At 48.0% G+C, this 14,832-nt stretch overlaps 1 protein-coding gene across 24 annotated transcripts in view; it reads right to left on the bottom strand.

Moving 5' to 3' along the window:
- NPRL3 (NPR3 like, GATOR1 complex subunit) overlaps positions 1 to 7,694 on the bottom strand; it is a 154,714-nt gene extending 147,020 nt beyond the window's left edge. For 5 of the 24 annotated variants that reach the window (XR_010591141.1, XM_065559862.1, XM_065559871.1 and 2 more), the window contains exon 1: positions 7,033 to 7,093. Coding sequence is in view for 12 of the 24 variants with exons in the window: in XM_065559872.1 (XP_065415944.1) it covers positions 7,033 to 7,243 (211 nt within the window). In the remaining 12 variants the exon portion in view is untranslated. Of the gene's footprint in view, positions 1 to 6,950 lie in introns of all 24 variants that reach the window. The other 19 variants (XR_010591144.1, XM_065559874.1, XM_065559868.1 and 16 more) reach the window with 17 other exon arrangements.
- Between the last annotated feature and the right edge of the window lie 7,138 nt (positions 7,695 to 14,832).

The following is a 14,832-nucleotide window of genomic DNA, read 5'->3' as shown; positions in this document are numbered from 1 at the left end:
GGAACTACTGTCTTTTTGTTCTGTCTGTTGGGTGCCTAGCACAACAGGGGCTGCTCCAAAACTGGGATTCCTAGGCACTACTGCAATACAAATAATAATAACAAAGTTGGTTTCTAGCCCTCCTACCTGCAGCTTTAAAACATACAACGTATAGAATCATAGAAATGGAGGGGTGGAAGGCCCTTGAGAAATCATCAAGTTCAGCACTCTGCACAGTGGTAGCACCAAGTAAACCTAGATAATCCCTGACAGACACTTGTTCAACCTGCTTTTAAAAACCTCCAATGATGGGGATTCCACAATGTCCTTTGACAGATTATCCCAGAACTTAACTCAGTGGTCCCCAATGCGGTGCCCATGGGCACCGTGGCACCTGCCAGGGCATATATGTGCACCCGCCTAGTGCCCAGTAGGTGAGAGAAGCCAGGGCCCCGCGCCTGCCGGGGACAGAGAACTCCGGGGCTGTGGGCGCCGGTGTTCTCTATCCTCGTGGCTTCTCTTCAGCTTCTCTCGATTCATATATTACGTAATATTAAATATCATGTTTTCCGTATTATTTAATGTACAAATACAAAATAAGCCTTCAAAAATTGTTGGCGCCCGCCACACTCTTCTGAAAACATTAATGTGCTACTGGCCACAAAAAGATTGCGGACCACTGGCTTAACTAGTTCAAAGTGTTTCCTAAGATCTAACCTAAATCTTCCTTGCTGCAGATTAAGCCCATTATTTCTTGTCCTACCATCCTCTTTATAAGAGTCCTTAACATATTTGAAGACTTATCAGGTCTTCTCTCAGTCTTCTTTTCTCAAGATTAAATATGCCCAGTTTGTTAACTTTTCCTCACAGGTCAGGTTTTCTAAACCTTTTATCATTTTTGTTGCTCCCTTCTGGACTCTTGCCAATTTGTCCACATCTTTCCTAAAGTGTGGACCCAGAACTGGACTCTACTCCAGCTGTGGCCTCCCCCGTGTTGAGCAGAGCAGGACAATTACCTACATACATACAACATTCCTGTTAATATTAGCCTTTTCTGTGTTTGGTATCTGGTCTCCATTAGCCTTTTTAGTGAAGACTTAAGCAGTATAGGTATTAAACACCTCAGCCTTCTTGATGTCACATTAGCTCTTCTTTTTCGCTAAGCAGCAAACCTACACTTTCCTTTGTCTTTCTCTTGCTCCGAATGTATTTAAATAAACTCTTCTTCAGTGGTTCTCAAACTTTTGTACTGGTGACCCCTTTCATATAGCAAGCCTCTGAATGTGAACCCCCCCCCTTATAAATTAAAAACATTTTTTTATATATTTAACACCATTATAAATGCTGAATGCAAAGTGGGGTTTGGGGTACAGGCTGACAGCTCATGACCCCCCATATAATAACCTCACGACCCGAGGGGTCCCGACCCCCAGTTTGAGAACCCCTGCTCTTCTTGTTGTCTTTTATGTCCCTTGCTTGGTGTGATTCCTTTTGTGCCTTAGCCTGATTTTGTTTTTACCTCTGTGCTATTCTTTTGTAGAGAGAGTTAAGGTGGGTCAAGTAATATCTTTTACTGGTCCAACTTCGGAGAGAGAGACACAATATTTCAAGCTTACACAGAGTCCTTCAGGTCTGGGAAACGTACTCAGAGTACCACAGCTAAATACAAGGTGGAACAGTTAGCATAAGTAGTTAACACATATTTCGAGGGACCATTTAATATACTGGAACCCACACGGCTACAACACCACTGCTTAGTATACTTCCGTACTCCTCCTTAGCAATTTGTCCCTGTTGCCCCTTTTTGTAAGAATCCTTTTTGATTTTCAGGTCATTCGAGTCTTACTCCTCCTATCTTTCCTTCACATCGGAATAGTCTGCTGTGCTCAATTTAATAGTCTCCTTAAGAAACCCGCAGCCAGGGATTTCCCTAGACCGCACCCAAGGGGGTTTACAACCCCCTGAATTTCCCCAACACCTCCCCAGTTACATGCAGTGTTGCCAATTTAGTCGTTGGCTGGAAATTTGAATTGAAATTGAAACATTAATACACACTTTAAAAGCATATACAGTATGAGAAAATACTTGTATCTGAGAAAGCATAATGGGTTTGAAAAGTATGAACAAAGACTAGCTTCCTCATACAGCTGTTATTTATGACAATGTCGGCACATTTGTTTCGGCTATATTGGCCTACCTAATAATTTCAAATTATTATTTATAAGTGAGGTCTGAATGAGCTCTCCCCTGACAGCTAGTGATGAGCCGGGGTGGATGTAAAGGCTTCAGGACCAGACTGTATTTACATGAACACACCTACTGTGACTGGGTATCCAGCAGACAGAGCTGTGCTGCTCAAGTTATCCATTTTGGCTGGTGTTGGGTTACAAATCACTTACGTATTAAATGTGGGGGTCATGAAATGTTGTTATTATTGTATGAGTAAAGGGCAGCAGAACTGTACTTAGCCAGGCTGAATGAGGGGGGTCTCCCTCGGTGCTTAATTTGTGCTAGGGCTTGCCAGGGCTGAGTCACAGCACCTCTAGGCTTGGCAGTTCATAGCCCTGGGACCTCTGGGCTTGTCACATCAGTTATGAAAGTAACAAACTTGCTTGAGCCCCAGCACCTCTTTCATTACAAATTAAGCACTGGTCACCCTCAACTGAACTGCACTCCCTAAGCAAGAGGTTTGGATGCCATATCCTAGTGAAGAGGGTGGGGCACAGGTGTTTTGCTTGGTGGTGTGGGCGCTACCTAAGAGTCACAGATACTATTTGACCTGTCCCTCTCTCCTGTTTAGAGATAGAGCTGATTAGGCTTCATAGAGAGTCTTTTGATTCGTTAAGTGACCACTAAAGCTGAAGTCACTGATAATCAAATCTAAGTGCTTAGAGCTGCTGTGGGACAGTGTTTCTGTGGAAGAGACAGCGCAGCCTGCACTAGCAGTGAGGTTCCCCCACTGAGAGCTGAAATCACTGAGAGCTGGGTGGAACCTCGAGAGACCAACTCGCAGAGGTCACAGTGGCAGGTGGCAGCAGATGACAGTGCAGGGCCATTGGGGATGGAGCGGTAGAGTGAATGGTGGCACGACAAACAACAGCAGCCAGAGCTTTGGACTATGTTTTAGTGACTTTTCTCCAGAATGCTAGATTTGTGACTGGGAAACTTATATAAAATATACATTTCCTAGTAGGCCAAGATTTTTAAAATGTATTATTTGCCAAGGTCATTATCTCACATCATCACTATCTCAAGAGGTCATTATCTTGGGGAGTTTCTGTACTAAACTTTTTTATTATTATTTTTATGTAAGAACAGCCATAGGGGGTCAGATCAATGGTCCATCTATCCCACTATCCTATCTTCTGACAGTGACTATTCCAGGTGCTTCAGAGTGAATGAACAGAATAGGGAATCATCAAGTGATCCATCCCGTCGTCCACTCCCAGCTTCTGACAAACAGAGGCTAGGGACACTCAGAGCATAGGGTTACATCCCTGCCGATCCTGGCTAATAGCCATTGATGGACCTAACCTCCATGAACTTATCTAGTTCTTTTTTGAACCCTGTTGTAATTTTGGTCTTCACAACATCCCCGGCAAAAAGTTCCACAGGTGACTGTGTGTTGTGTGAAGAAATAGTTCCTTTTGTTTGTTTTAAACTTGCTACCTATTAATTTCATTGGGTGACCCCTGGTTCTTGTGTTAAGTGAAGGGGTAAATAACACTTCCTTATTCATTTTTTCTACACCAGTCAAGATTTTATAAGCCTCTATCATATCCCCTCTTAACCGTCTCTTTTCCAAGCTGAAAAGTCCCAGTCTTTTTACTCTCTCCTCATATGAAATCTGTTCCATACTCCTAATCATTTTTGTTGCCCTTCTCTGTACCTTTTCCAATTCCAATATATCTTTTTTGAGATGAGGTGACCAGAACTGCATGCAATATTCAAGATGTGGGCATATCATGGATTTATATAGTAAAAGTGGAGGAGCCTGGTTTGCCAGACTGATCAGCTAAGCCAGGGGTGGCCAACCTGAGCCTGAGAAGGAGCCAGAATTTACCAATGTACATTGCCAAAGAGCCACAGTAATATGTCAGCAGCACCCCATCTGCTCCCCAGTGCCTTCCGGCAGCCCCCACCAATCAGCGCCTATGCAGGAGGTTATGGAGGAAAGGGGGAGGAGCGAGGGCATGCAAGGTTCAGGGGAAGGAGTGGAGTGGGGGCAGGGCTTGAGGCAGAGCAGGGGGTTGAGCAGTGAGCACCCTCCAGCACATTGGAAAGTTAGCATCCATAGCTCCAGCCCCAGAATCAGTGCCTAGGTAAGGAGCCAAATATTAACCTCTGAAGAGACGAATGCGGCTCCGGAGCCACAGGGTGGCCACCCCTGAGCTAAGCCAATACTGACAACCTTTATGAAAAGGCTCCAAAACACCATGCCTCTGGACTGCATCAACATGCAGAAAGCCTTATCAAAGTTACTATCAAAGCCAATTTTAAAAGAACTTAATGAGGCTGTTAAGAATGCTGGAGACACAACTCAGTTTCATGTGCTGTGTATTTATACCTGCCTACTGTATTTTCCACTCCATGCATCTGATGAAGTGGGTTTTAGCACACGAAAGCTTATGCCCAAATAAATGTGTTAGTCTCTAAGGTGCCACAAGGACTCCTCGTTGTTTTAACTCAGTTTATGTGAACCAACATGGCTGTTGCATCATACTTTCTATTTAAGCAAGAGATACCACACACTACAAACTGGAGGCCAATGTTAAGTGCATTGTCACTTGTTAATCCTGGACACTGGTTTCGAATAAAACTGGTAAATGCTCACTATCTTTCTGCAAAAAACTCAGCTGACTCTCTAGAAGCATGCAGTGAACAGTGAAAGACTCAGCAGTTGAAAAAGTGAAGAACTCTCTCACCATATTCAAAATATGTGCATACATGGCTGATGAATGCACCGATGCAAATAGGCATCAAGTACTAAGTCATTACGTACGTTATCTTGATGTCTGTGGTAGGCCAGTAGATGCATTCTAGATGTTCAGGTTATAGAAGACAAATCAGCTGCATCTGTGACATCTTAGAAGAGTTAAATGCTTGTAAACTGAACCCCAAACAGATGGCTGCTTGTGCATTTGATGGAGCTACAAACTTCTAAGGAAGACATAGTGGAGTACAAGCTTTGCTAGAAAAAAGTGTAACCCTAATCTCTCCTATACACGCTGCAGAGGCCATCTACTCCAGCTAGCGCTAGTACAAGCTGCAGAATCTTCAAAAGACATTAAAAAGCCACAAATTTAATGGCTTTTTTTATACTCTTTTTGTCAGCAAGAGTCCACAAGGACTGAGCATCTTGGAAACAAATAGAAGATACACTGGGATTGAAGTTCAAATGAGTCCAACCTGGGAAAACCTGCTGGCTTTCTCATGAGTGATTCTTGGCTGTTGTCTTAAAATTACTGCAACCATTATTACTGGCTTTGGAAAGTATCCACCAAGATAGAACAGATCTAAGTAGCGAGGCTGGTGGACTACTTTTGTTGCTATGTTCAGAGAAGACTATCGCAATTCTCTCTCTTGTATGTCTACTGTTGAAACCACTTGGATCATTAAACAATGTCATCCAGGCATCTGCTACAACAGTAGTAGATCTCTGTCCAAGCTACCCTTGGATTAATCAGAGAGATATCCATTGAAAATGTACTGGAAGAAGCAAAGACTTCAGTCTAGAAGTTAACTAATGAAAGTACTTATATTGACTCCTTCAGTGAAGAGGACAAGAAGTGCTTGTTAAGCCAGCTGAAAAAGTACACAGACTTAATTCTTACAAATCTACAATAGTGATTTTTGGATTCTACTCAACCTCCACGTAGCTTTTACAGATGCCGGTCTTATAAAGCACTTACAGTTGTGTGGAATGAGGCACTACCAGCAACAGGGCTGCTATGTGATCAGAACAGAATAGAGAATTTTGAACACAGAGTGGAATATCGTACGACGAATGAATGAAGAATTAACTTCAACTTTTTTATCATCACTAGTGGTTCGACCCAATCTTTGTGCTATGTTTCCTGGGATGAAAGAAGTAGGAATTCATCTCTTGATACTCCGAGTCACAACAGCTACAGTTGAGTGTTCTTTTCCCTCAATGAATAGAATTTTGTGTTCTGAAAGAAGTCGACTTCTGCCTGATCATGAGCATATCATGAAGGACTGGAAGTAACAGACACACAAGACACCAATGAGTGCAAAATTACAACAAGAAATCAAGATGGATGTAGATGTAGTGCTTCATAGTAGGCTTGAGTAGCCAACTTTAATTTTTGTGATGATTTTAAAACATGAGTTAAATCTAATAAAATGGTCATGAAACATTTTTCAGTTTTTACTGTGGTGTCATACAGCCCACTTTTGCCTTCCCGGTCTCAACCCTCGTCAGCCCTCATCCAAATAGTCCAACACCCCTCCTAATTTCAATTCCTGGGGAAAACACTGCCCCCACCTCTCGTGAACTGAGATTTTCCTCTAAGATTGTCTTCCTTCGGGACCTTACACACTGGTTCTCTGAGTTTGTCTGCTGTTATGAAGGTCATTGTCCTTATTTCACTGCTCTCCCTCCCTCCTTCCTTCCCTTGGCCTCAGGAACTCCACTATCGCCTGGCCGCTCCCCCCTCATCCCTCCAGCTCGGCTCCCTGCCACTCAGCGCTGCCGGGCTACTCCCCAGGGCCAGAGCCCAACCCCCGCCTCGCTCTTCAACCGGGATGGGAAGCAAGCCCTTGTGTGTCTGGGAGGGGTCCGGCTCCTGGCCACGCGGCCAGGCCGGCACCCGCGGGAGGGGCGGGGGGGGGGCTCAGGCCGCTCTGCGCGCGCGACAAGGCCCAGAGGACGAAGCCCCGAGGCCTAGTGGCCCGCTCCAGCCTCGTGCGCCCGGCCGCCCGGCACGTGGCCCCGCGCTGTCACTTACCGGCCTGGGCGGCCGGGTGCTCCGGGCCCCGCTGGAAGGGGAAGCGGAAGAGCAGCTTGTTGCCGCGGCTGCCCGAGCTCACCAGGATCACGCTGATAGGACTGGTACTCTCGCCCATCCCCCCGCGCCGGCTCCCCGCGAGGCAGCCGGAGGCGCCGCCACTCCCACTCCCCCTCCCCCTCCCTCACAGCTCCCCGAGCGAGCGGCAGCCGCGGGCTATAGAGACGCCTCAGTTCAGTAGCATAGAAGGGCCCTAAAGAAGCAATGCCTGGCGGACTTCCGGTTCCGCGCATGCGCTGAGTGGCCGCCGGTTCGAGCTGCTCCGGTCTAGAGGTCACGCTCTGCCGCGGGCCGGTGAGAAGCGAGCGACGCTTTCCCCGAGGCTGGGCCCGCTCGTGTGAGGCATGAGATCCCCTCCCCCCGCGGCTCTGCCGTGCCCCGGGCTGTTCGGGCCCGCACGAGAACAGGACGGGGAGCTCTGCCGCACGCAGGCCCAGCACAGACCCGTGCACAGCAGCCTGGGGCTCCGGGGTTACCCCCCGTGGCGCTGTCTCTGCAGCCTGTGCGTATCCTGCCGCTCAGAGCCTGGGACCTGCCAGCCACTGCAGCTCCCAGCCCAGCCTGCGGAACCCTACCGCCGTGCCGGGCCACTGGCTCTGGTTCGCTCGCTGACCTCCCAGGGGCTCACGCCCCTCGTCGGTCTAACAGCCGTTTGATTCTCCACCACAATTCCGTTCACCGGCCCAGGCCCTGCAGCATCTCCCACCATCACCCAGCAGTGCAGCAACGCCAGGCTGGAGGAAAAGACCTTGTAGACTCTACACTGAGCTGGGGGGTTAATACAAATACAAACTTAAACACACCAGCCCTAGTGTACACTAGGTGTTTCACTTTGTACTAATTAATATGTTATAACTGTGATTTGGGGAAGTGGGGCCCGGGATGCAGGGAGGGAGGAGGGGTCCTGCTGCTGCCACTTGCATCTGAAGAAGTGAGGTTCTTACCCACGAAAGCTTATGCTCCCAGTACTTCTGTTAGTCTCAAAGGTGCCATAGGACCCTCTGTTGCTTTTTACAGATTCAGACTAACACGGCTACCCCTCTGATACTTGCTACTGTTCTGAGTCTCTCCAGGGCGGCGCCGTGTTTCCCTGCCCGAGTGGGCTGGGCAGGGCGCCACCAGGCTGGGCAGGGGGGTGTGGATCCCGGCTCGCATGCTGATGGGGCGAGTGGCTGGGCAGCCCGAACTGCCCCCTCCTGCCCCCAAACCCAGCCCGCCATGCACCTCCCCCGCCTCAGCCCCATGCTGCTTGCCCCAGGCTCCCACAGTGCCAGGGGCAGGGAGAGGCAGAGCCTGGCTCTGAGCGGGGCAGCGGGGGATACTGCCCCGCTGAGGGACCCCCGCGGCTCGGGCACCTGGGGGTCAGTGTCCGTCCTCTTGGTTCTGCCTGCATGGGGCTGGGGAATCAGCTGTCAGCGCCTGCCCCTCTCAGCCCTTGCACCCCCCATCCTGCTCTCAGCCTCTTCACTTGTACCTCCCCCCATCACTCCTTTGCCAAACCCTTTCCCCTTGTACTCTCCCTTCACCCGCACCTCTCCCCTTGTACCCTCCCCCAGCCTTCTCCCACACCTCCCCTTTCCCCTGCACCTCTTTTCCCGCAACCCTCCTGATATCCCCTCTCCTCCTCCACCCTCCTCCACGAGTACATCACACTCCACTTCTCTGCCAGTGTAGAGCCCCCAAGCACTCCCACACCCGCTCCTCTGCCTGAACCCTCTTTACTAGATCCCCATCCCTTTCCGGGTACAAGTTTTGAGGGTTAGTCCCTATGCCTTCCATGTGCGGGTGGGGGAGGGCACTGGTTGGGGGGAAGAGCCCAGGGCTGGGGTGGGGGACAGCCAAAAAATTTTTTACTTGGGGCAGCAAAAAACCTAGAGCCGGCCCTGCCCCGGCAGACGCGGGGCCCGCCTAGTGCCCAACAGGGGAGAGAAGCAGGGGCTGCGGGTGCTGGTGTTCTCTGTCCTTGCGGCTTCTCTCCAGCTTCTCTCTTCTCTCTGGATTCATATATTATGTAATATTAAATATGATGTTTTTCGTATTATTTAATGTACAAATACAAAATAAGCCTTGAAAAATTGTTGGCGCCCGCCACACTCTTCTGAAAACATGAATGTGCTACTGGCCACAAAAAGGTTGGGGACCACTAGCAGAAGCATCACCCATTCTTTCTCCATACCTCAACTCCTTTCCTCAAGTCCTGTGTCATTGCCTCTTGCCAACAGATAACATAGTCACCCATGGGAGAGAATGCCCCCAGATACCCTGCCCTAGGACAAGGCCTGTGACTCTCACAATGGGACTCATTTCATATACTCCAGACTGAAATCCATGGGGGAGAATTTCCTTTATCAAAATGTGACAAGTATCTGCTGATGCTTCCTTTCCTTGGATATAGCATTCATTAGAACTGATCTTATTGCCCAAACTCCACAATTATGATCTCTCTGGGTTTCTGTGCACTGTGGGTCTGACCCTCTGATTTAGCTTTTCTTACCAAACGCAATACCTGTTGAATGTATACCTTTCTCTAGATCATTAATGAAAACATTATTGCCTGTTGTAGGTCACTTGATACTACTCCCCTTACCATTAATGTTTATTTTCTGTTCTCTGTTTGCCAAACAATTTCCAGTTCATATTCAGGAATTTTAATTGGGGTCAGGACAATGTCCATTATCTGGGATTACAATTGAAAAGGACCTGTATTTTCATCTGGATACCTCGCATAAAAACTCCTCTGTATCAATTTGAGATATACAGCTACTTTAAAAAGACTAAAAAGGCTTTGAGCAACAAAGTAATACATACTTAATATGGATGTAGCTCTGCAGGATCCCCTCTCAGAGGTTGCATACAAAGAGAAATGGGTGGCCAGGGGATGGATGGACACACTGCTGAATGCTTTATCTGCCTTGCCATTCTCTGTGAGGCGGATGATAAAGATTGTAGCAGGAGTAGATGTTGCCCAAGTGAGATATTTGTTTGTGTGTGATTAAAGAGCAGGCGTATTATCGTCAAAGAGCATTCTTTGTGCCCTGAACTGTGTTAACTGTGCTACAATTTCCCAGTTTGTCTTCTGTGAAGCAAAATATTAATTTTAAAAGATAAGAAATTACAGAGATGCTTGTCATTTACATTTGGGAGAGGTTGTAGTTAAATTACAGCGAAAAGTCTAATAAGCCTGTCAGAGGGTAGCTGATCCATCAGAGGCTCAGGCACCCAATCTACCTGAGACAGGCTCCTCTAAGGAGAATGGGCCAACTCAGCTCCACATGAGTAGTTAACTGCCTAGTGCCTGGGTGGCAGTTAATTAGTTAAGGAACATCTGGGCCTAATAAAGGCTTATGAAAGTTCAGTCAGTGGTTCTCAGATCAGAGAAGCTCCTGAGGAGAGAAAATTTGCAGGGGAGTTGGTTAGAGAGAGTTTACCAGGAAAGGGGACCCAGGAAAGGTGCTGCTGGGGTGAGCTGGTCTTGAAAGGACTAGGAGGAACTAAGTCCTAGTCCCAGTGAAAGGATCTTACCAGCTAGTGGCAAGGGATCTAGGTTGTTGGGGAGCTATGTGCTCCTCTAGGGAAGAGCTGTAATGGTTTGATCTCTGTAGCAGTCCTGAATCCAGAGAAGGAACCTTTTCCCAGTGGATGGCAGGAGACCTGACTTCAGAAGAGGATTCTGGGTTGAGGGGGCCTGACTGATGAAGAGCCTGGATGGAAGGAATCAGGTGGGGGCATGCAGACTAATTTTCTTTCCCATCACTCAGTTATGATACAGGAGTGAAGGCTTATTTGCATACCATTGTTTGGCCTTTGATTAATTAAACTAGACCCCTGAAGAGGTACTGTTCACTATATAGGAACCTCATTGAACTTCTTGATAGTCCATAAGGGGAAGCTGAGGCAGGGAACTCTGGGGTGAGAGCCTGCCATAACACAGCAATTTGAGGATGAGCATGAAGCCACACCATAAAATCATCACGCTTTGATTTCCACTTTCAAGATTTGGTTTTCAGAACATAATGGTCCCAAAACTATTTGGAGTTGAAATGAATTGGAATCAACTGACAGTGCCACAGATGAGGACCTGGAGGAATTACTATCCCTGATCCTACTGCGGTGCATTGGAAATCCAGTTCTGTGTTGGTATTAATTGGTCACTGAGATTATGGTGAAAAGCATTTAGAAGATAAATCTTCACTTTGAAGTGGATCCCCAAGCCTCATTGCTTGCTTTTGTCTGCAAAAGTGAGACAATCCACTTCTACCTATCGGTCATCCTGCCTGTTGAGTGACATAGTGCAGTGGTTCTCAACCAGGGGCACGTGTGTACCCCTGGGTGTACTCAGAGGTCTTATGGGGGTACATCAACTCATCTAGATGTTTGCCTCATTTTACAACAGGCTACATAAAAAGCACTAGCAAAGTCAGTACAAACTAAAATTTCATACAGACAACGACTTGTTTATATTGCTTTAGATACTATACACTGAAATGTAAGTACAATATTTATATTTTAAAATGAGCAATTTTTCAGTAATAGTGTGCTGTGATGCTTTTTTGTATTTTTATGTATGATTTTGTAAGCAAGTAGTTTTTAAGTGAGATGACATCTCAGGGTACGCAAGACAAATCAGACTCCTGAAAGGGGTACAATAATCTGGAAAGGTTGTGAACCCTGACATAGAGGCACAAGAGACCCCAAATCAATGCTATACTTCCTAAAAATTGACATCCAGCTCCAGTGTTTCTTTAGGTGGACTTTGTTCAATTTATTTCTCAGATCCTCCAGCAACTGTGACGGGATGGAAAAAATGCTTTCAGAATCTTGCACCTGGAGTTAAACTAGAGCATTAGTTGCAAATTGGTGCTACCTCCTTCCAGCCAACCCAGGTTATGGAGTAGTCAGGGCATGCTCCAGGCACCAGCCCTCAAGCATGTGCTTGGGGCGGCACCTGAAGGGGGGCGGCGCTCACCCGGGGAGAGCGGGGCCCCGGCTGGGCTCGCCGCCCTCCCCCCGGCGCTCTGGCTGGCCGGGGGGAGTGGAGCCGCGGCGGGCTCGCCACCCTCCCCCCCAGTGCTCCGGCCGGCCAGGAAGAGCGGAGCCGCCCTTCCCCAGCGCTCCAGCTGGCCGGGAAGAGCGGGGCCCCAGCCGGGCTCACCACCCTCCCCCTGGCGCTCCAGCTGGCCAGGAAGAGCGGGGCCCCAGCCGGGCTCACCACCCTCCCCCTGGCGCTCCAGCTGGCCAGGAAGAGCGGGGCCCCGGCCGGGCTCTCCACCCTCCCCCCGGCACTCCGGCCGGCCGTGGAGAGCGGAGCCGCAGCGGCCTCGCCGCCCTCCCACCGGTGCTCTGGCCAGCCAGGGAGAGCGGAGCCGCAGCCGGGCTCACCACCTTCCCCCCGGCGCTGCAGCCGGCCGGGGAGAGCGGGGCCCGGGCCAGGCTCACCGCCCTTCCCCCGGTGCTCCGGCCACCGGGGAGAGCGGAGCCGCGGCAGGCTCACCGCCCTCTCCCCAGCACTCCAAATGGCCAGGGAGAGCGGGGCCCCGGCCGGACTCGCCGCCCTCCCCCGGCGCTCTGACCAGTCGGGAAGAGCGGGGCCCCGGCCAGGCTCGCCGCCCTCCCCACGGCGCTCCCTGCTCGTGAGGGGGGCAGGCGGCAGCGGGAGGCTTTTTTGCCTGGGGCGGCAAAAAAGCCAGAGCCGGCCCTGGGAGTAGTTAGTTGTAAATAGCAAGGGGAACCCTGTTATTTATTTCTTAACACAGAAGTGCTTGACTGTTGGAACCAATTGCCATTTATACCTTGCAATGCCCAGAACAATCTAAAACTAACTGTACTTCACTCTAAACAGGATTCATTCTGAGTAGGTTTCACAGTACTGACTTGCTTAAAAAAATCCTGTTTGTTCATAACTATATATTTGGTGCCATACAATGCACTTGCGTCAATAGTCACAGTGTGATATATTTGTATGTGTTCTTGCCTGCATATTATACAGCCATTACTAATCTTAACAAGATTACACAAATAATTTACAAGTACAAGATTGAGTACAGGAATTATAAAAACTTGAACTAACATACAAAGAATATGTTAACATATATGTAAAATATATAGAACACATAACAAGGTATTCTTTCTGTCAATACTCACATGTGCACACACAAACTACTCTTAGTGTTTAAAGATATCTAATTTGACTACTTGAAGTTTCCATGTATAGAAATCTTTATATAAGTCATTAAGTGGGAATCTCATGGGGAGAAAATATATGTATACTGTGCTTTGAAGATCTAGCACGCTAAGTGGTGTGCATTATCTCTACAGCTCAGCTGCACTTTTTACTTCCACAGGATCTTTGGCAAAATTGAGTTCTTGGTCCCCACAAAGGGAAATCCCTAAATTTATACACACACCTGTAATCTGAGAGGTGAACAAATGAAGCATTGTCCTTGCTTTTCTGCTGACTGGAGGTCTTGCCTTATTGTAGTTCTAGTGTTCAGGAGTTAATTGGAACAGTCACCGTTTGCTGTGTTTTGTTTTAATTAAACTCTGCTTCATACAGATTTCCTTGTAAATGGACACAATACTCGGAGTTACAGTTGCGCTGGAGACCTAACCTCAGTGCCTGCACATTATGGTACAGTCCTTAGTTATGTGATCAGACAATGATTTCTGCAGGGCCCCTGCCTCTTTGATGCTCAGGTTGGACAGTGAATGAGGGAGGGACCCTGAGAAGCCCTGCATCATTCTCGGCCAATTCTGTTCCTAGTGACATCTGCAGTGAAGTAAATGGAATTAATCCTATGATTGAGAAAAGAATTTGGCCCTCTGTGCAGATTGTAGCATGCAACGAGTGGACTGGGGACTCGTGGATACAAATACATGAACATTGTGTCCATTTACAAATAATGTCCTTATTAAAAACATTTTAAAATTAGATTTTAATTTTCATGGAGAAAATAAATGGTTTTTAATGCCAGTTTTCTTAGTAACTGCACTGTGTGCAGCCTTCCTCACCCGCTATATGAGGCAGAGGTCTCCTGGATACTGGAGTATGTGATTATGTAATTAAGGGCTGTGTCATATGCCATATGCACAAGTGGGCAGAGTTAAGGGGACCTAGCTTTGGAGTGCACTAATTTTAACATAGTATATAATATTTTGAAAGGAATAAAGACCAAGCAGAAAGGAGGTCTGTAATAAATGAAATTCCAAGGGAAGCACTATTCACTTATGCAGCGCAGCTCAGCACTTCCAGAGTCCTGAGCCTAGTGCCCAGCCTGAGTAGCTGGGCCAGATCCTCTCTACTTCAGCCCACAGGGCACTGGGGAAGATGTGAAGATGCATCAGCAATCATCTGGCCCCAACTCTACCACCTCCCCCCTCATCCATGCTTCACTCCCCTTCCCTCCCCAGTATGCTGCTACATAAGGCCTCCTCCATGATGACAGGGGCTAGATGTGCCCTCGAACACATGAGTGTTTCCTAGCGGCTCATGCCAAATAAAACCTTATTTCCTTCACATAGTGTGCGCTGAATGTGCCAAGGGTCCACAAGAGCCCCCTTGGGGCACATTGTGTGTGGCAGGGTCCAGGGCATTTTTGATGATGTTGCTTACTTAGCCATCTGGATGATGCCAAGCCTCATTCAAAGCCTACTGCACAAGCACAAAGGGCAATTTTCAGAGTTTTGTACCTTTGCCCATTCAAAACCAATTCTCCTCAGAAAACTCAAAGGCACTTCTCCTCAATGAGGCCTATTTCCCGACCAAATTCCCACTCCAGCCACTACCCTACCAGGAAGGTTCAAAAAAATATTGCAAGGTTTTATT

Source organism: Chrysemys picta, chromosome 10 (genome assembly GCF_011386835.1).
Source record: "Chrysemys picta bellii isolate R12L10 chromosome 10, ASM1138683v2, whole genome shotgun sequence".
Classification (NCBI taxonomy): domain Eukaryota; kingdom Metazoa; phylum Chordata; order Testudines; family Emydidae; genus Chrysemys; species Chrysemys picta.
This window is presented reverse-complemented; position numbering and strand designations above follow the sequence as displayed.